The following is a 22936-nucleotide window of genomic DNA, read 5'->3' on the forward strand; positions in this document are numbered from 1 at the left end:
ATCTACCTTGTCCAGGCAGCTTTCTGAAGGGGTGGGAGGCTTGCGTGGCCCCCTCCCTGTGATGATAATCAGCCCTGGGGATCCCCTCCTATGGGGCGCAGCACCATTGTAAAGGGGCAAGGGACACATATTCTCTCTCCTCAGGCCGATTTCAGCCCTGGGGACCCCATTCCCCAGGACCTGGCAGCATTTTGAAGGGGAGGGAGGCACAGGGTCTCCCTCACCAGGACAATTTTGATCCCAGGCACCCCATCCCCTGGGGCCTAGCGCAACAAAAGGGGGTTGCCCTGGTGCCCACCAAGGGCACCCACCATGCTTGAACAAAGGCACTCGAACCTCGCAGCACAGAGCTCACAGGCACGCTCGCAGGGCAATTTGCAGCGCTTATCGCGTTTTGTAAAGTTCATCTTTTTAAATATTTTAAATTTACTTGTTGTCCCTCACATATAGCGCTTACCGCACTTAAAAGGTTACAGGCACCGCTGTTGGGAGCGGAACACTTTGACTCTTAAACACACTCCTGTATTTTCACCGCCATCTTGGGTGAGGCAGGGAGTCATTGCGGCGCCATTTCGGCCAGCGCCCTAGCCTCGCAGCCAGGACTTCACGCCCCTATTTAAGGCGAGTATTCTTGCACGATCGGCCTTGAACAAAGGCACTCGAACCTCGCAGCACAGAGCTCACAGGCACGCTCGCAGGGCAATTTGCAGCGCTTATCGCGTTTTGTAAAGTTCATCTTTTTAAATATTTTAAATTTACTTGTTGTCCCTCACATATAGCGCTTACCGCATTTAAAAGGTTACAGGCACCGCTGTTGGGAGCGGAACACTTTGACTCTTAAACACACTCCTGTATTTTCACCGCCATCTTGGGTGAGGCAGGGAGTCATTGCGGCGCCATTTCGGCCAGCGCCCTAGCCTCGCAGCCAGGACTTCACACCCCTATTTAAGGCGAGTATTCTTGCACGATCGGCCTTGAACAAAGGCACTCGAACCTCGCAGCACAGAGCTCACAGGCACGCTCGCAGGGCAATTTGCAGCGCTTATCGCGTTTTGTAAAGTTCATCTTTTTAAATATTTTAAATTTACTTGTTGTCCCTCACATATAGCGCTTACCGCATTTAAAAGGTTACAGGCACCGCTGTTGGGAGCGGAACACTTTGACTCTTAAACACACTCCTGTATTTTCACCGCCATCTTGGGTGAGGCAGGGAGTCATTGCGGCGCCATTTCGGCCAGCGCCCTAGCCTCGCAGCCAGGACTTCACGCCCCTATTTAAGGCGAGTATTCTTGCACGATCGGCCTTGAACAAAGGCACTTGAACCTCGCAGCACAGAGCTCACAGGCACGCTCGCAGGGCAATTTGCAGCGCTTATCGCGTTTTGTAAAGTTCATCTTTTTAAATATTTTAAATTTACTTGTCCCTCACATATAGCGCTTACCGCACTTAAAAGGTTACAGGCACCGCTGTTGGGAGCGGAACACTTTGACTCTTAAACACACTCCTGTATTTTCACCGCCATCTTGGGTGAGGCAGGGAGTCATTGCGGCGCCATTTCGGCCAGCGCCCTAGCCTCGCAGCCAGGACTTCACGCCCCTATTTAAGGCGAGTATTCTTGCACGATCGGCCTTGAACAAAGGCACTCGAACCTCGCAGCACAGAGCTCACAGGCACGCTCGCAGGGCAATTTGCAGCGCTTATCGCGTTTTGTAAAGTTCATCTTTTTAAATATTTTAAATTTACTTGTTGTCCCTCACATATAGCGCTTACCGCATTTAAAAGGTTACAGGCACCGCTGTTGGGAGCGGAACACTTTGACTCTTAAACACACTCCTGTATTTTCACCGCCATCTTGGGTGAGGCAGGGAGTCATTGCGGCGCCATTTCGGCCAGCGCCCTAGCCTCGCAGCCAGGACTTCACGCCCCTATTTAAACCTCACCATGACGACGCGCAGCGGAGTCGCCGGACTCACGCCGGAGTCCAGCCAGAGTCCTGCCCGTCTGGGCTCGTCCGGGCTCAGACGGACCTGGGGCCTGGCGTTATGCCGAATTTACTACCACCGCGTCGTATTTACTCCCGGGAGGAGCTACTCGCATTACGTATCCTGCCCACCGAAATCCACCCTGCCGTTAACAACGGTTCCCTCTTATCATCCCCACGGGGAATGGACGCATCAGCTCCTCCTCAGTCAGGTAAAAACACCCTGCTGTGGGGCCTGCTTAATTGCAGATCACTTCCGCGTCATGCAGTGGAACTTAACTCTCTCATTCAAGACCAGGAACTGGATATCCTGTTTCTGTCAGAGACCTGGATTACTCCCAGCTCTGATGCTGACATCGTGCTAGCCCTCTCGCCAGGCTTTCTCATGTCTCATTTGGATAGACCTGAGGGGCGAGGCGGTGGCCTTGCCATCCTTTATCGAGAAAACTATGTATGTAGGGCTCGGAAGGGACTTATCGCTGACTGTGAGAGTTGCCATTTTTCACTACAGATATCTCCTACCATGACACTGGCAGGTCTGCTGATTTATCGGCCCCCCGGTGGAGTGGGCAACTTTGTAAGTTCGATGATGGAAACAGTAACACTGCTGGCCTCATCTACCTCTAATTTCATCGTCTTAGGGGACCTGAACCTGCACTTCGATGACATTGCAGACACAATTGCTACAGATCTTAAAGGCGATTTGACTGCATGCGAGCTCCATTTAATTAACGTAGGAGCCACCCATGAGAAGGGTCACTTATTGGACCCAGTTTTTTCTAACATCCCCCGGCTCAAGGCCAGACCAGCCTTTCCTCTCCCATGGTCAGACCATTCTTTAGTTTCGGTGGAATGGCAAGTCAAACTGCCCTCAACACCGACACATCAAGCGTTCGTGGTGGACCGTGTGTGGTCCAGACTATCGATCAGTGACTGGACCCAAAACCTGGCAAATTCACGACCTCCATCGGAGTCAGACCCGATTAAAGGAGATGCTGACCTTAACAGATGGCTGACTGCTTCGCTTGATGCCCTCATCCCTATGAAAACTATACAGAAGAGGGAAAAAAGAATTGGTTCTGCCCCTTGGTTTACGGCTGAACTCCGCCTGCTTAAAAAAGGATGTAAAAAACTTGAAAGGGCTTGGAGGAAGAAATTTGATGTCTCTAAGCGCAAGGACTACTGGTTAGCGATGAGACGCTACAAAGCAGCCCTCCGCTTGGCGAAAGCTCAATTCTTTGAGGAGCGAATACGACTCGCATCTAACTCGTCCAGGGAAACTTTCAAGGTGGTGCAAGAACTTCTTAAAGTTCCTGAACCAGCAGCCACCCACGATCTTCAGAAGTGCAAGGAGTTGGCCGACTTCTTCCACACAAAAATTGTGAAGATACTTAACTCCCTACCTCAGGTCATTAAACCTCATGGGACTCAAGAAGAGTTCTCCTCAACTCAGGTGAAGGAGCGACCCATCGTCCTGGACACGTTTGGCCCAATTTCAGAAGCGGAAACCTTAAAAGCCATAATTTCTATAAAAAGTGGCTCCCCTATGGACCCGGTTCCATTCAAAATTCTAAAGCAAGCAGCCACCTCTATTGTAGGGCCCATTACGGACCTGATGAATGCTTCTTTTTCCCAGGGTCTGGTGCCACCCAGCTGGAAAACAGCTGTGGTAAGGGCACTGTTAAAAAAATCTAACCTTGACACGGCGGAGCTGGCCAATTATAGGCCCATCTCCCTGTTGCCAGGCCTCAGCAAAATCGCTGAGAAGCTTGCAAACCATCGATTGTCTAACTTCTTAGAGTCCAATGGTCTGCTCCGGGACTCGCAGACTGGTTTTCGTCCCGGTCAAGGTACCGACACAGCCCTCCTGGCAGTCGTTGAAGAATCCAGACGCATCTTGGATTCGGGAGGGTCAGTGGCAGTGATCCTCCTGGATCTGAGCGCTGCGTTCGACACCGTGAACCATCGGGTGTTAACTCAACGACTGTCAGAGGCGGGTGTGGCAGGGGCTTCCCTGAAGTGGCTTTGTTCATTTCTTGAAGGTCGGTCATACCAGGTCTGGGAAGGCAGCAATAAAACTACATCTATCTCTCTCCAGTGGGGGGTGCCACAGGGCTCCTCCCTGAGCCCGACATTATTTAATGTCTATATGGCCCCCCTGGAGGACGTGGTGGCCCCTTATAACATCAAGATCATCAGCTATGCTGATGATACTCAGCTGGTGGTCGCCCTTCCTCAACTGGGAGGGAACCCTGATTTGCTGCACTCATGCCTGGTGGACGTCCACACCTGGATGGGCAGTTCAGCTCTCAAGCTGAACGGCTCTAAAACAGAGATTATGCTGCTAGGGAACAAAGCTCCCCCATTGCCTTTAACATGCTGGCCAAGCTGTATGGGGGATCCCCCCACCACGAAAGAGGAGATCAAGAGCCTGGGAGTTTGGCTGGAACCAGATCTTTCCTTCAGAACTCATGCTAAAAAAACTGCAGGAGTCTGTTTTGCCCTGCTGCGGGCTGCTCGTAAAATCTTCCCGCTTCTTCCTCCATCGAGGAAGCTGTTGATTCAGGGTCTTATAACATCTCGCCTTGACTACAGTAATGGTCTTTTCTTGGGTGCCCCTGAATCTACCTTTAACAAATTACAGCAGGTACAAAATGCGGCGGCCAGACTTCTCATGGGCATCCCTAGAATAGAATCAGCTAGACCCGCCTTGAAGGCCCTGCACTGGTTACCAGTGCGGGAGAGAGTAAAATTTAAGGCACTCTGCCTTGCTCACAAAATTCTTCAGGGTAACGGACCACCTATCCTAAGAAATTTGGCAGTGCCTTACAAAGCGAACAGAGCGCTGAGGTCCGATCAGAAATGCCTGCTCCATGTCCCGAGAGTAAAAAGATCACGCACGGGCGGGAGACGTTTTTCTGTGCACACAGCTACGCTTTGGAACTCTCTGCCCCTAAAACTTCGTGCCGAGACCTGCATCTTGCGTTTTCGAAAAGGTCTGAAAACATACCTGTTTCCTGCGTGAGTTGACCTTATTATCTCATGGTTTTAACTGTTGATGCTCTGTTCAAAGCGCCGGGATGCCCCAGGGTAGCTGTGCGCTATATAAAATTTTAATAATAATAATAATAATAATAATAATGCTGTTGTTATGGGCTGCGGGGAGAGCCCCAAGGTCCCCATGAATCCAGCACTGCTCCCGCCCGCTGGGAACAGCTATTAATGCTGCTACCTGTGGGCTGGAGCAATATTTTGATCTGCTTTCCTGCCTGCATCACTTCGGGCAGGGAAACAGATGAAAAATCTATTCTCAGCGGGCTGAAGCATTTTAGAAGTTCCCGCTCACTGGGAGTGGACTTAGTGTTTGATCTGGCTTGGAAAATGCTCCTACCAAGCTACTGTGGGCAGCGCATATGCCTAAAACCTGGACAAGGTCACTTTCCTTTGGAGCCTTCAGTGATTTTAAATGTGTTGTGGACGTTCACCTGAATAGGCCTACAACTCCTCTGCATGGATGCTGGCCTTCAAAACTTCGCAGAATTTTTGGGACTGGATGTTGCATTGGGGTCTAACGGATATTTGTAGTGTGCAACACTGGCAAATACGAGACTATTCTTATTATTCACACCTTTATAGACTGCACACACACCTAGATATCTATGTCCCGGGGATGATTAATTTAATTAAAGGGGAGGGGGCCCACAGGGCCCGACTCATTATAAACCTCAGGGAGCCCACCGTAACTGCCAATAAAGCCTTTAAAAGGCCCTGGGGACCACATCCCTCAAGGCCACTACTTTTAAAAAAGGTAGGGGGGTGTGGCTCCCCTTATTGAGACTTTTATGGCCCGGGACCACATTCACCAGGGCCAGCTTACATGTTTTGTCATGGGGATCCCACCCCCGGGACACAGCAAATTCCCTTCCCATACAGGCAGAGAAACTTTGCTTGCTCACACCTGACTGGTTCATTTTTAAAACTATGGCCAAACCGGAGCAAACACACAGTCTGCTCCCAGCTTTAAATGATGCTCTGCCAGCTGGGAGCAGACTTGAGTTGTGTTTCGAAACTGGTCAAAATATATGCTGCTCCCTCTGGACGGGAGCAATGGCGGCTACCGCAGCATGCGAGTAGCCAGCTGGGACCACCGTGGCCCTGGGACTCCCCCACGTGACCCTCAACATTGTGCATGGTGAGTGCCCTGGGTGGGCACCAGGCACCAACCTTGAAATAATTTGTGCCTCGGGTCCTGGGGTCCCCAGGGCCAAAATAGGCTTGGGGAAGGGGGCTGGGGCTGCACAGCCCCCTCCACTGTAAAAGAGGTACTGCCCTGGGGGAAGAACTTTCAGGGTCCTGATGAGGCTCGGTGGTGGGGCCAAACAACCCCTTCCCTTTAAGAAATAAAACTGTCCTAGGGGATGGGGTCCCGAGGGCCTAAGGAGGCTCAGGGAGGGGGCCATGTCCCCCCCCCCTTCACTCTTAAAAAAATAGCCCGTGAGGATGGGCGCCCCGGGCCTAATGAGGCTCAGAAAGGGGGAAACCCTCCCCTTTAAAAAAAAATATAGCCCCTGGGATGGTTCTCTCCAGGAATTAATGAGGCTCTGAGAGGGAGACCACACAGCCCCTTAGCCCCCTCCCCTTTTTATCAGTTTGCCCTGGGGGATGGGGTCCCCAGGGCTAAAAGAGCTCAGGGAGGGGGTGCCAAATTGCTCCCTCCCTATTTTAATTGGTTTGCCCTGGGGGATGGGTTCCCCAGGGCCTAATAAGGCTCAGGGGGGGGGGGGATGTACGCCACCCTTCCCTTTAATTTTGGCCCTGTGGGTTGGGGGTCAGTTTGTGAATGGGCAGACTGTTTATTCATTGATGCAGCATTTAAATCAGGGGTGCACAATACATGTCCATGAGGTCCGAATGCTTATTTCATTTTTTTTAAATCCATATAACACGTTTACACACAATGGGTGTGAATGGAAATCATTTACTTAATCAATTGTTATCCTGAAAGTCTGGTGTTTATTTGGTCCTCTTACACCAGACTTGAGCACCCTGGCTGTGGATCTGCTTTAAAGCACTTTTTGTGAAGTTTCTGGCAAGTGGTCAATAAAAAAATATGGCATTTATATATAAAAAAATATGAATGCGAAAAAAGTTTTAAACAGACTATGAACAGGATTCTTTGTATGCTGATGCAAGAAGTCCATAATGTTCTGCAGTGACTCAACAGGAGTGAGTAGATTCCACCATGACTCATAAACTAACCTTCCACTGCTTATGCAGTTTTCTAACAGTTTCCTGAAGGCTCTGCTGTTCTTCCTCAGGCAGGATATCTGTTAGTTCATCACAAGCTTTCAGAAAGGTGTTAAGTATCCTTTGGTCTAGCTGACTGAAAAACTCCTGATAAAGAAAAAGAAGAGCAGAAAGTTAAGTTGATATCAAGAATGGTGCATCACATGCAGCTAGTGCTACATTCCCCGTGGATATGAAGTAATCTGAGTAGCTTTTCAGCACACTATTATATCTACCTGTGTACGTCTGATATGCTTGGTATATGCTTTATAACTCAGTTTTTTTTTTACTTTGTGAGGAAACAAATATTTTTTGTGCATTTATATACAATAGAGCCTCACATTTTTTTGAGATTTCTTAACTTACATTTCTTAAAAATTGATAAGTACGTTGGTTAGTAACGCAAGCTTTGTTAAACTACCCAGAACATAAAAGCACTCTCGTTTTTTTAAGTAAAGTATAATTTTCTTTCAGGATACAACATATTGCAATGAATTATAAGGAACTCAAGAGATAACAGAATACACCAACCTTTTAGCCACATAAAAAAGCGGTACAAATATAAGCTGTTATTGACAAAGCCAATAGGACCTTTGGGACAACTGGCCAATGCCATATTTGCGATACTGTACTGCGTGGAATGACCAAAAGTTTTAAAAAATTGCCATTTGATGCCTAGCCCAAAAATGAATCCCCGACTTCTTCAAAAGTGTTGAACTTTCCCATAATTCCAAAATACAAGAGTTAGCACTTCCTCAATCCAAGTTTCCTTGACAACTTTGTTTTTGTCTTATGATTCCCATGAATATGTGATCTTTCTACCCTTAAACTATTGAGAAACCAACACTTTTCTTTATCCTTCCAAATTTGCATATCGAAAAGTCCTATCCTTTTCCAGGGTCGTCCAATTAGTGACGTAGCCAGTGTGTCATGGGGCATAGTACAAACAAAGAAATGGGCACTCTGGCTGCCATCTGAGTTGTAAAATACAGTAGTAATCAGGAATTGGTGCCCCCCCTAGCATCTGGGCCCCGGTGACATTGCACCTGCTGCACCAGTGGAGGCTACACCCCTACTCCCAATAAAAATGACTTGACTATTAACAGCTGCAGCTATCCTGTTACGAGAACTAAAAGACTTGGGACCAGATCATGATGCCCTTCGGTGTGAAGCTCAGACAACACAAGAGCTGTACTCAGCACAGCTCAAAAAGACAAAGAGGAAATTACTGTGATGTGTTTCCGAACTGTGCTATCTCCAGCTCATGCTCCAACTTGGAGATTTTACGAGTTAATGCATGCGCAGAAGAGTGCAAATTTGGGAAAAAACAAATGCACAGACCCTTAATTGTATGGACCTATGCTACTGAAAGAGTTGTATTCAAGCCCTCAAAAGCCCTGGGATGGTCAAACATGACCAAAGGTCTGTTACTAGTGATGCAAAATAATGCTGGGCACTCTAATCTCACTGACAGGGGTATAATTTGACCAATTTGCCTTCCTTCTTCAGGCATCAAATTAGCAGTATTGCTCCGTCTTACTATAGTGTTCTGCCTCTCTCAGTCGACACAATGCATACTGCATTAGTGTGACTGGTATGAAATTGACCATGGGACCTCTGTCTTCTATGCCCGAACAACTCACTTAATATCTAATAAAGGTACAGACAGCAAAGTGTTGGGCTTCAACAATGTGGTTCAGATTACAACAGTTTGCTTCCTAGTTGCTCAAAACCAGGCCAAATTGCCATGCATTGATCACAAAGCTGTCCACACTAGTTCTCGCTGTAGTTGGCTTCTATGTTGGTCCTTGCAGACAGACTGAAACCTTGAGTGGTTCTAAATCATTTGCTTTAGTTTTTGTGTGGCTACATTGGATTTAACCTAGAGTTTGTTTATCTCTAGACTTTGATTTGTTCTTAATGATGTCTACTTCCCTAGAATCTCTTGCACATATAAGCCTTAAAACTTTGGCCAAGCTACCAAGTTAGAAAGGATCTTGAGGTGACTTTGGTTCACCTGATTTAGAATTGCTAGGTTTGGGTGCTGCACTTGAGCCCATTTAGGTTTAATTCTTTTTTGAGCTCCTTTCTTCAGTTACTTGTTCACAATATGGCTCAAAGTGAAGCAAATGTATTGAAATGGAGTAAATATGGTGCAAAGCAAGAATTACCTGAATGGATTTGAGAAGACATAAAAAGAAAACAAGTATTTTCATATGGAAATGGGTACGGGCGGCTTTACATTGAACTACTTTTCACTGTTGAGTAGGCCCATACACTAGCAATAACAATGGTAATCAATTATACTACTTCTTGCTTTGAGTAAGTGTTTGCTGGGCCTCTGTGCTTATGTATGAGTGTTGACAGTTATTTATAACTGCTCATGAGCTTGGAGGCAACCAAACCATCCACATGGTGGCATTTGTTGCATTTCAACACCTTCTCTGCCCAATCGGCTCACTCTAACACTTTCTGCTGATATCATATCCATACTCATTCACACCTAGCACTGTATTGGCCACAAAGTGTCCAGGACAACACATGATCCCTACGGTGCCACCCTTTTACGTGCTGTAGCAGAGGATATGCTTCAGTTCAGTCAACTAAAATACTCATGGTAGGGCATGTGCATTCATGTAGTTTCTGGTGAGTGCATTGCACTGGTTCTTGTGTTTAGAATACATCCTGGTAAAGAGGTGTCATGCATTTCTGCTCATATGTAAAATGTATACAGGGACATTGTAGACCTCATCCATAATCCTTCACAAATAAGGCATGCAATATGATGCAACCCTCTCCAGAAACTAGTCCAGAATAACATAAGATAGTAAACTATAAGGGTGAGAGATATGAATATAAGGCCCATAATTTCAAATCAAGAGTGAGGAGACACATGTTTGTCTCTTAGAAAAAAAAGATTAAATAAGATGGCTGAAATGAATATATGGACAAGAAAGAAAGTACACTTGATATGAGCGTTGTGAAGGAAAACGTTCTTGCAAATCCACTTTCTAGCATATTCCTCTGCTTAAAACTGAAGGAATCTAGCATTCTACTTATTCAAGAAGTGTTTTACATTGCAACAGACCATGTACCATTGGAGCTCCTAATGGCAGGAGGATATTCCCGACAATGTGATTTATTTATGCAGGTTAAAGGTTGTTGTAGTACTCTTGAGAGACAGGTAGCTGAAGGCACCCTATGAACATTCTCCTACCACGAATGAAAGCCATAATACCATATCTTTTTGCATAGTCAGTGACAATAGACTTATTACTTGCCCATAATATGCTGTTATCTTGTCTGTTAGGGACTTCATATTGTGGCTATTGAGCCTAGAAGTGTGTGATCACAAGTTCAGGAGGTGTGCGAGGACTTAATTCAAGGGGACATGAACATTTCTCCCCTTCATGACCGAACATGTAATTGAAGCGAAAATACTGAATCAGAAAAAACACTACACACATTACGGCTGCCAAAAAACCCAAAATATGCAACAGATGCATTACGAAACGTCTGACGATGAAAGCACACCAATTTAAAGTATAAGTACAATTAACTCTAATTTAAATATGTTATGAGTTGCTAGAGCAGTGCCTAATTGAGCTGGGGGTTACTAGTGGGGTCCACCGGCCCTCATTTCTGGGGACCAGCACTTATTTGTTTTTATTAGACATTTTGCGAGACTAAGACAGAGAAAAAGCCACAAAGGGGAAAGAAGGAGGAAGAGAAAAACTGAAAAACCGTCACAAAAGGAGAAAGCATGAATCAGGACGAGAGAGATAAATGGGCAGGGAGTGTCAGGTAGTGGATTAAAGAGGAATGAGGTGGATTGAAGGCTGCACAGCCTTAGTATGTGGCGTGCCAACATTATTCAGACAACAGTGGTCCCATCTCAAAGAAATACATACAGAATAAATATAGACACAATCATAACTATATTGTATTATGGACTTGTCCAGCCGGACAGTGGACCAATATTTTTACTTCTGAGGAATAGAAAAAATTATTACACAACAGTACACAATGTGGGGCACAAGCCTGTACCGAACTTGCAACTGTGCGACTAACACACACTAGTGACAAAAAAACACAAAAGGGCTTGTAGGCACAAGCATGACGTTCGAAGTACTAGAATTTACACAATGTCATAGTACATCACAACATGGTATTACACCTTTACATCAATTTATAATAATACAGTTTTGTATAAGGTGTCATTTAAGTCGAAGGCGTTTCGATCTGTTAACTAGGTACACAGATCATCATCAGGACACAATTCTTATGCCTAATATTTGGAAGCCTCTGATGCCGAGAAACGAATAGGTACGGCTCGGAGTCAGTCAGGAGTGCATAATGGCACTAGGCGGACCGCCCGTCAGCGTGATAGCCAGATACAGGGCGATTACAGCGTCTCAATCGTGGCGTCTGTATGGAAGTTCAATAGCACCGGATGCTGGCTTCTCATCAATTCTTTTACAAATTAAGCACTACAATACACTACAATACAGGGTATTTCATCAGTCCCAAAAACTGCCCACCCTCACTTCCCACCTCCTGTTGGAAATGGTGATTAAGGGCCGGAATATGACTTTAGCAGTGCTGCGCAGGGTTCGCCCTGCTGCGACACTGCCAAAGCTGTAGTCAGACCGTCTGCAGTTAAGAAGTTTCCTCTGGTCTGGCGGGCTTAGTATTTGATGTTCCCAAGGCAGTGCCCTGAAAATGGGCACCGCAATGGGAATGCCAAAAACAGTTCCTTCACTGCATGGACTGAAACGTCAATGCTGTGCAGCGACTGGTGTGCATGGACATGGGAGGCACATGTGTGCCTCCACTGGGCGTGAGGCACCAGGGGGCACTGTAGGGCCCCCTTTGCTTCCTCTTCGCCACGGTTTTCATGGCGGTGAAACTGCCATGAAAACTGTGGCGGACAGGACATGTGTAATATGCTTAGCAGGACCACGGCGGTCACGCCAAGCACATTACTGCCTCCTGTCCTCTTTAACACCCCCAGGGAACGGCGCTTCCCTGGCGGCTGCAATGGGACTAGCCAACGTCCATATTGTAAGAGGGCAATCAGGAGACCAACAACCCCGCCACTCTTCCATGATTCAGCAGTTTGTGGACTTCCAGACTTGTAAGCGGGCCTTAGTGAAAGGCTCTTCATAAGGATTATTTGCTTAGGGTATGCGTTGTGTAATTAACAAGAGCCATTGTAATGGGAGGCGTGAATGTGGCTCCACTCCACTTTGTTAACCACCGATGAACTACATTCCCCATGCACTGATAGCATCCTCTGTCTGACTGTGCATTACAGTTGTGTCTTTATTTGCATGTGGATGTATAGCCTGCTATGCATTGGAAAATCCTCTGTAGAGCCATGAGGGGGAAGCCTCAGGGATTGATGGATTCTGGTGCTCAAATTATGATACTGAAAGCCAGTGGGTGGCTCCCGCACACTGCCATACAGTGGTAACAGAGACCCCACTCTCCGCGGGAACAACTGTGCTTGAGGGATGCATGCAACCTGGTGTCCTGTGTCCCTGAGATCCTGACTGGACCACATAGGACTTAATGTGCTTAGCACAGTCTCTTGCAAGTGCCGTATTATCTGTGTTCTCACATGAATAGAAGTGATATCTATCACTTCTTTATAAAGTCAATAGTGCACCTTGCTTGCTCTAGCATAGCTCCTAAATATGCAGTTTTTTTAAAACTATTCCTTATTAATAAAAAAATATATATTTGTAAGGCCTGCATTAGCCGATTTTAGGCATTTCGCTACAGCTTTTAAAAGCATGCAGTTTCATGGAAAAGTAATGATCACATAAGAAACCTTACAAAATGATATAGTTCCAGAAATGTTAACAAACCTTTCTAATAGTTCCCTACATATTTTCAGCAAAACTTCACAATAATTTAAATATACATTCAAAGTGAGTAACCTGTAATGAAAAAGTGACTGCCTATTTTATTGTCACACTCAAATCTTAATGTCAAAAATATGTTTTAAGTTCATAAGAAAGAATGAATCGACATCAGCAAGCTATACATACAGTGTGTCTCTTCAGCAGCTCCTCTGTATTGCCTTTTTCCTTAATGTAAGACTGAGCGGTCTGTAGCACCTTCTCAAGCTCTGCTCTGGACTCATCAAACTTCTTCATCATGCTGCTGTTGGCTTCTACCTGCTTCCTCCAGTCTGTGGCCTTTTTCACCATAGTCTAAGTAAAAAGTAAAAAAAGACTTACGCAACAGTGAAGTGCAAAATGGCGCTGGCAGTGTAGCACACAAGGTAAAATAATGTTATTGGCTCATCAGTTTTCAGCACAGCTTTATGCTTATAGGACAAAACCTCATCAGAAATTACTACCATGGGGTACAGTACTACTGGGGACATACTAGAGAAAGTGTTCTAGGGGCACAGGAGGCAAGTGCGCATTTCCCATGAATCATTTTCCCCGCAGGGAATCACAACGCGGACATTACAACGACCGCGTTGTGATTCCGAATACCATTACTCCGCAAGTCGGAACAACGACTTGCGGAGGGAGGGGGGAGGTGTTGGATTTAAAATCCAACACCTTTTCTAGTGTCCGCACTGACTGGAGTTGGAATAGTAAATTATAGTATTCCAACTTCCAGCACCCCTCCTCCGCAAGTCATTGTTCCGACTTAGGAAATAAAGGTATGTGGAAATACAAGGCGGTCGTTGTGACGACCGCGTTTTGATTCCCTGCAGGGAAAATGAATGCGGGAAAGGAACATACATTCGAGCCCCAGTGCATGCCAGAGCCGGAGAAGAGGACCGAGGTGGCAGCCACATACTCAGGTAAGTTTTTGAAATGGTATTATTATTCCCCTGCCACTCCCCCCACTTCAGTACTGCGGCAGCTGCCACGGCACACATGCACTATGGTGCACAGGTAAGTGTTTTGGGCAAGGCAGCCAAATTGTGCACCAGCAATGCGGAGGACAGCAGCAGCATCATATCTTAGTAGATATACCTCTGTACTGTTCCCTCTTTCAACTGTGGCTGCTGTACCTTGTTTTGTGAAATATTACATTTGCCCAGTTGTGTACTTGCTGCACAGTTTGCAGATTTACGTACTTTACAATGTTTTATAGGGTTCACCAACGGATCGGATGATTACCTGAAAAGCTGCCTGTGTCTCGGTGATTTTCTTCTGGAGAATCGATCGATCAAAATGCTGTATTGCTTTGCTCTGGGTGACAGCCTTCTGAACTGCCAGGCTGTGTTTGTCAATCAAGGCCAAACTCTTCTTGCAGTTTTCTTGAGAAGCGACCAATTCCTGCAGGAGATTGAAATCATCAAACTGACAGAATCCTGGTTTGTCTTACATTTCTGTGAACGTAACTCCTTGATAACAAGACCCAGTGCGGTCTGCATGGTGATAAGCTGTTCCCTTGGGCAAGTACTTACTGAGTAGTTATTAAAAAGCAACTGGAATTATGCAGCAATGGAGGGTAAAATTATGCAGTATGGTTCATTACATTATAAAAAAACAAAAGGCAAGTAATGCAGCAAAATGCATTCTGGGTCGTTATTGTTTCACTGTTTTGTCACATTTATACTGTAGGTTTAATATTTCACCTTGGTAGTTACAGTTGAACATCTGAGTACAGCAATCAGCAACTACAAAGTGGCCAGTAAACCTTTGTAAATTATTTGCTAGTGTGCGGTACCCAGAGGTGTCTTCAGTAACATTTAGTCCGCCTGAGTTAAAAAAAAACACCAAAATGCAGCATTTGGTAGAATGCACAAAAGACATAATTATGAAAAAAAGTCCGCATTCACAGAATGAACGAAATTTCAGCTGACCTAATTATAACTGACGTGGGTTCCTAAGGGTAAATGATTCCCTTTGAGATCCATTGTATGCAAATATGTTTACTTTGTTGTACCCTTAAAATATTTAAGAATTGGGGAACAATGTTGGGTGTTCCACAGTGTCAATAATCCAGTTGTTTTTCCAACATTTACCATTTATATTCCCAAATTACTGCCTCCCATCCCAGCTTTTGGATAAATATCCCTGTTATTAAATGCCCTAGACACCAATTAGAATATTGTATGCCCTAATTAAATACATGGGAAGGGAGCTTATCTTCTTTCAGTATTTATAAGAAGGCGAATCTCACGAGGCTCACCTTCCATAGTGTTTTCTGAGGATATCCTTGTAGCAGAAAACACATATACCCTAAAAGGCAGGTGACATCTAGGACTAGTATTCTGCTGATGTTGGTTTGTGTGGAAATCGCACCATGTCTCATGCCATTATTGCTCAAGTGCAAAAAATGTTAATTCATTAAATGGTTCGAATACATTGAATGCCTATGAGACTTAGTAGGGAATTTGAAATTCTTTATAACTGGGTGACAGGGGGTGTGGTAGGAACAGCCTAAAGCACATTGAGAGACAGATGGAGACCTTATTATTAAAAACTGCTCTTCCAAAATGTGTTCATTTTTATTTTAGGTCTTTGATACAGGGCATATGTAGTTCCAAGGAGGAGCTAATCAATGTACAGAGAACATACAGTAGCACAAGGATGTCAAATAGGAGGTGTTGTCGTCAGGTTATTATTTTGCGTGCATGGGCCTTATGTATCAAAGGGCTTTTCCAATTTTGTGTTTGTGGGAAAATGTGTTAGTACATACGGCTATATCTCTGTTTGCTGGCCAATAACGTCTAATGGCCTGCATTTCAAGTCTGTGGAGAATTATGCGCATGCGTGGAAACGAGGGGGGGTGCGCATGCAGACAGGGAGCAGGGAACGACGGAACACCGGCGAAGCACCGAAGGAGCTGGTGCTGCGTGGGGAGGCCGGGAGCCCACCCCGCCTCCCCGAATTGCCACGAGACGTCGCATCTGGAGTCCCAGTCCCGAGATGGGGGACCGGGTGAAGCGGGCCGGGTGCATTGTGATGGCGGGGCTCCCATGTGGTGAGAGAGCCCCGCAAGCGCTACCGCAGCCCCGAGCAAGAGAGGAGACGCCACAGGAGAGGAGACGCCGCCTCCCAGCCGAGCTGGCAAATCTGATGGAGAGGGTGTCTGAGCTAGAGTCTGAACGGGATGGGATAAAAGACATGGTCTCTGAGAAAAAATCTTCACCTATCTGCAAGAGAAGAATCCTTGTTGTTTCTGGAGCAAGCCTTGGAAGAAAAGTCTGCACGGGTGAACGAACTTGAGAGCCAAACCTGGCAAATGAATGACGCTATGCTCGGACAGGAGCAGGCGCTCTCTCAGGCCCGCCAAGAGAAGGAGGCCCTGCAGGCCAGAGTTCAGACCCTTGAGGAGCAGCAGGCCTTTTTGCAAGGAGAAATGAGCAAGTACACCAAGCGACTGCAGCGGATAGCTGAGCTGAAGGTCCAGCTCTCTGCCTTCTCGGAGAACATAGAGCTTATCGACCAAGAAAACACTGTGGCCCGGGAAGAGAATGCTGCTTACCGTCTTCAGCTCAGCGAGATGGAATCTCAACTGAAAGCGAATCTGGCGACCTTAAGAGAACGCAGCTACCAGTGGGAGCTCAAAAAGGATGAGGTAGTCCAACTTCAGAAAGAACGTGATGTTCAGGAGGAGTTGGAAACCACAAAATCAGATGCTAGGGCCATGCTGCTGAAAATGGGAAATGAGATAACAGACTCCTCTTTTGAGGTTACTGAAGCCAAGGATAAGCTACTGGGTCTAATGGAAACACTTAAGATGGCGCTGGAGGGAGAGGATATGGGTGCAGCAGTTCAATGGGACACAAACTCTCCTGCCAGCAACACCAGCGGTGCAGGGACCGTATTCTGTCTCAGCAGTGTCTTGAAATCCAAACAACATACAGAAGATCAGCCCAAAGAATCAAATCCTTCCATCCTGGGGAATTAAACCAGCGCATTCACTAAAGTTCAACCAATAACTCCAAAGCCAGCAGAGCAGAGTCTGAGCACCGGCCTGACTGAGCTTATGGCCATCATTGCAGACCTCATTTCTACAACATCAAGGCTTTGCTGTGCTAAGAGAGATGCTATTTGTCAATTGAAGAATGAACTTGCTAATCAAAAGTCAGAGCTGCAAAGTCTAACCTGGCGACACACATCGGAGGTGGAGGACCTCAAGGAGGAGACCGAGTCTTTAAAAATGCAGAATCAGCGCCTGAGTGAGGTGCTCAGTATCCGGCAGCAGAATGTGAAGCAGCTGCAGGCTATGGTACAGCAGCAAGAGGTGACTGTCTTGCAGCTCCTGAGTGAGAGGAAAGAAGTTGAGAATTTGTATTCTGAAATCTCTCAGCTGAAGCATTCTGAGTTGGGAGACAATAACCAACACGTAAACATAAAAGTAGAAATTAAAGATCATATAAAGCAAATTAAAATGGAAAAAAAGAGTGAAGACTCAGTACATCAGGCTCATGACTGTAACATTTCATCAAAATGGCAATTATTGCTAACTCCCGAATATGAGTCAAAAGGTTTGCATGACATTCTGAATAGGAGGAATATACTGAAATTAACAGCAAACATACCAGCCTTATACTATTTGACCACTGCAAATCTATTGGCAGTAGAATTCATTGCAATGACAGACCAGAAAAATAAGGAACAAACACTGACAACTTGGCAGACTGAAATGGACGTTCAGCAAATCATAAACGCTAAGGCACAATTTGAAGCATGGGGAATTAAACTATCAAGACCAATAAACCTTCGCTACCCGGGACCTCTAAACAGCAATTTAAACATCAATTATATCGGTCAAAGGCAAAAAGGAACCTCGTCGAATAATCAAACACTACTCAGAGGAGCAATTGGCAGCAGCCTTCCTACAGCACTGAATAGAGCCCGACAGAATGACCTGGCACCTAGAACAGAGGGGTCTAAGGATAACTGGGGCTGGCTGCCAGGAGCGCTAAATACGAACGCTTGCAAATGACCGACTGAAAATGAACTAGCCGTTCAAGACACAAGAAACATACAAATGCTCTCATGGAACATCGCGGGAGCCAAAAAATGGTTAGAAAGCGGGTGCTGACTAGACAAGTGGGAAAAATACGATATAATCGCATTGCAAGAAACCTGGGCACTAGAAGACCTACCTCTAATGAATTACATACACTATACGGTACCAGCAACCAAAACTAAATCTTATGGTCGGCCGAAAAGGGGCCTGGCGGTCTACATATCCACAGAACTACAAATTGACTCCGAACAGATGGACTCAGTAGGACCAAACATCCAACTGATCAAACTAACCTCAGGGTCTGTGCAGAGATTAAAAACTGTCCTGCTGATAAATACATATGTTCATCCGTCGACCAAGCAAAAAGCAGAGCACAATATGCAGCTAATTACGACCATTACAAACATCAGGAGTACTTTTCCCTCATGGGACCTGATACTTACAGGAGATTTTAACTCAAACTTAATTAATACCCCGGATGAGGACGACCTGTTAGCATCGGATAACATATGCTGGAATGTGCCACAACAATATCAGCCAACAATGTTTAAAAAGGATCACGCAGGACAAGGCTTGGTAAATGCTCTTGAGTTTCTCGGATTAAGAGTAATAAATGGCAGAACCCCAGATGACTTCCCACCTAAACATACATTTCACGGGGGAAATATAAGATCAAGACTAGACTACACAGTCATTTCAGTATCATTGATGCCATTCTTCTCCACTTTTCTATTGAGTACACAACCAAGAGTGATCACTCATTTCAACTCATACACTTCAGACTAAAAATCGCTAACCATCAGGCAAATACAATAGTTGAAGGAGACATACAAACGGTTGACCTAAAACGCCTCAAATGGTCAAATGAAACAATGGAAACACTTCAGCAACAACTAAAAAAGAAGATAGGTGCCTGTAAAGCAGAAGCCCAGACTATCAACCAAGCCTGGGAAAAAATCACAGCAGACCTATCTTCTCTAATGTCTACTGGACAAAGGCAGACAAGATATCATGGCCAAAAAAAGTACCCCGTAAAAACAACATCAGCAGGACTACGAGCCTTGAAACGCAACCTCAAAAAAAAAATAAGGAGGCTAAAAAGAACAGTACCAGACACAGCAGCCTGGGACAGCGTACGGCAGCTAAGGAAACAATATAAAAAAGAACTCTGGGAAGAAAAAAGAAGAATGAATGACAAATTCTGGGCAGAACTGCTTTGTATCTCCAAGAAATCAAATTCAAAGCAGTTTTGGCTTACTATAAATGAACTGCAGAGACCAGTGAACGTATTATCTTCAAATATTCAAGAACGCGAGTGGGCGGAATTCCTGACCTCAAGGTTTTTCGAAATAAATACCCAAGATACAGCACAAAGAAACTGCCAGATTTTAGCCGAGGGAAATGACAAACCCATCGGGATCAAAGGAATCACCAGCTCAGAAGAAGACAAAACGTCACATAAAGAAAATAAATCGATTGATGGGTTAAAGTGCACAGAGGATAATGGCCTATTGATACTAGCAACAAGTCACTCGTTCCTTTCTAGCGAAGGAGTTAAACGCACAATCAAGAAAGCTCGAAATGAAGGCGCTCCTGGCCCCAACGGAATTCCCCAAGCAATTTTTAAACATGATACATCGTTTTGGAGTAACTATCTACTTGGTCTATATCAAGAGGTAGAGCTCTTAAACTACATACCGACAAACTGGCAAGGCTCGATACTGACTCCTATATTTAAAGGAGGAGACAGATCAAATCCAGCAAACTACAGGTTGATAACTCTCCTGGATGTTGAAGCCAAATACTATGCTTCCCTGGTGTTAGAAGAGCTTAAGGCTTGGTCTGATAATCTCAATCTTATCCCTGCCAACCAGACAGGCTCAGGCAAGGTATAGGGACGACAACAAACATTTTAGGTCTATCAATTATGGCAAACAAATGTAAGCAGAGGAAACAACATCTCTACCTCTGCTTTATAGACCTAAAAGCTGATTTTGATAGTGTTGATCGCCACCTCCTGTGGAAAACGCTTCGAGCATGGGCCATTCCTGAAAGGCTATTAAAGGGGATATTTTTATTCTATTCCAACACGTGGCTAAGAATCAAGATAGGTGATGGATCCAGGCTATCAAGGAAACTAACAACAACTAGAGGCTTTAAACAAGGGTGTGTCCTGGCCCCTGACCTTTTGAATTTGTTTTTGTCGGATCTTTCAAAAAGGCTTGACCGTATCAACTCCCATCCACCAAAACTTGGAAAATTGAGACTTTCTCATCTCTCATATGCCGATGACGTCGTGCTAATGAGCAACACAAAAGTTGGTCTTCAAAGAAGTGTGTATGAAATGTCAGTTTACATTTCAGAGAACAAACTTGAATTAAACACATCGAAGACCAAAACAATGGTGATTGGGAGCCAACTGAGACGTAAACAGACAATCTGGCTTAACGGTAACCAACTAGAGGAGGTAAAAAAATACAAGTACCTGGGTTTCTATATCGACAACTCAAGAAATCACACAGAGCAAAAAGGGTATATGGCACAGAGAACAACTGCCTTACATTTGCCTTCAGTCTATTGGCGAAAAAGCTGAAGGGTCCGTCATATGAACCTCTGCTTGCTGTAATGAAGGCAAAAATTCTACCAACAATAACATATGCCAGTGTTGCTTTCCAAGGAGAAGACAGTAAGGTTTTAAACCAACTGGTAGCTTCCATCTATAAAAAAACATTTCAGATACAAAGGTCAGCCTCCCCACCCCAGGTGCGCCTGGAATTCGGCATACTAAATGAAGATTTGGGCAGAATGTATGCGACAGTCAAAACTTGGTATCGCCTGAAACTAAACGTAGCTACTTCGCAAATCAATGAAGCACTTTGGGTGGAAGTAAATGACGACAACACTTCCCCTTTTCATCAATTTCTGTTCAAATCTCTCTCAATTACATGTACAACAGGACTATGGAATACAAATCTGCAATACCAATCATTTAAACAAGCAATAAATAAAGCTTCAAAAATTCATTCAGCACTGCTGGACAAAAACATCTTCAGAACAAGGTCAATTGCTTGGATGGTGATAAATAACTATAAGTCCCTTGTTCCGGCACTTTATTTGAGCATACCGTTCTCAATGTCTGTTAAAAAACAATTAATGACATTATGCTTTGGTAAACTACCATCTTGGCAGACCAGCCAGCCTGGGTCTATACAGGCTCTAAACTATGCCGGCTGTGTAACTGCCAGAAAGAAGATTTCATTCATATAATCTGTATATGCAACAAACTGTACAATGAACGAGTTATGCTCCTAAAATCAAGTTTTAATGTAAGATGTATTAGGTCATGCAGAGCGGCAATAACAGCGTGCCTAAATCTGGAAGATCCCCCTCTGAACGGCAGACTGATCAAATTCCTTAAAGCATTTACTAAGCTCTGTTAAAAAGACTGGAAACTAGGTTAAAGAGGAAGACGGTTGATCTTACTGTACTGTATTTTTTTATAATGAATTTTAGAATAATCAGAAGAGATGAAATGAATGTATGTAAATCCGGAAGATCCCACCCTCTGAAGGGCAGACAGATTAAATTCCTTAAAGTATCTACTAAGCTCTGTAAAAAGACTGGAAACTTGGTTAAAGAGGAAGACGGTTGATCTTACTGTACTGTATTTTTTTTATAATGAATTTTAGAACAACCAGAAGAGATTAAATGAATGTATGGTTATTTTTCTTGTACGACAATGATTTGTTTTAAAAAAAAATTTTATTTTGTCTTGTTATGGTTTTAACTAACTAAACAATAAACTTTGATTTGATTTGGAATCTCAACTGAATGCGAATCTGGCGACCTTAAGAGAACGCAGCTACCAGTGGGAGCTCAAAAAGGATGAGGTAGTCCAACTTCAGAAAGAACGTGATGTTCTTCAGGAGGAGTTGGAAAGCAGAAAATCAGATGCTAGGGCCATGCTGCTGAAAATGGGAAATGAGATAACAGACTCCTCTTTTGAGGTTACTGAAGCCAAGGATAAGCTACTGGGTCTAATGGAAACACTTAAGATGGCGCTGGAGGAGCGACCGCTGAGCCTTCTCCAAGGTGAGGTCGCCCCCACTCCACTGCTCCTGCCGGCCGCCACCTGAGCCTTGTTCCGAGGCCTCGTTGCTGCCTGCTGCCTGCCTGAGCCTAGCGCCGCCCAGCCCAGCTGCCTGCTGCCTGCCTGAGCCTAGCGCGGCCCAACCCAGCTGCCTACTGCTTTCTCCCCCCTCCTGCTGCCCCCGCTCCTGCCTACTTCGTTTTTCTTTCTGTCCCCTCTGCTGCTGCCCGTCCTCTGTCTCCTTCTCCCTTCCTGCTGCCCTGTGCACCCCTTCCCCCTCTGCTACCCTCCCCCTTCCGTGGGTCTCCTCCACCGAACCAGCCGCCGCAGAGCCGCCCTGAGAGCCCCTTCCCGCCACTGACCCCCGCCGACTCCGCCCCCCCTGCCCATTGGCAGCCCCGCTCCCGCCACCCAGCTGACCCGCCCTCCCGGCTCCTCTCTTATGACGCCCCCAGAGCGACCGCGCAGCGGAAGCGCGCAGCGGGAGCACCGATTGAGCGCCGAAGGTGCGCCAAAGGTAAGCCCGTCTGCGCCCGTCCGCGTCCGGACCGCGCCCAGTGCCAGGGCCCCTGGCCCCCGCCGACCCCCGCCCACCCGCCGGACGTACGACGACGCCA

At 45.6% G+C, this 22936-nt stretch overlaps 1 protein-coding gene across 1 annotated transcript in view; it reads right to left on the bottom strand.

The window, feature by feature from the left end:
- SYNE1 (spectrin repeat containing nuclear envelope protein 1) overlaps window positions 1–22936 on the bottom strand; it is a 2361447-nt gene that overhangs the window by 1715123 nt on the left and 623388 nt on the right. The window contains exons 21-23 of the mRNA XM_078648775.1: window positions 14419–14577; window positions 13324–13488; window positions 7241–7375 (exon numbers count right to left, since the gene is read on the bottom strand). Of these exons, the coding sequence (XP_078504901.1) occupies window positions 7241–7375; window positions 13324–13488; window positions 14419–14577 (459 nt within the window). The remainder of the gene's footprint in view (window positions 1–7240; window positions 7376–13323; window positions 13489–14418; window positions 14578–22936) is intronic.

This window comes from Lissotriton helveticus, chromosome 6 (assembly GCF_964261635.1).
Source record: "Lissotriton helveticus chromosome 6, aLisHel1.1, whole genome shotgun sequence".
Taxonomy (NCBI): Eukaryota; Metazoa; Chordata; class Amphibia; order Caudata; family Salamandridae; genus Lissotriton; species Lissotriton helveticus.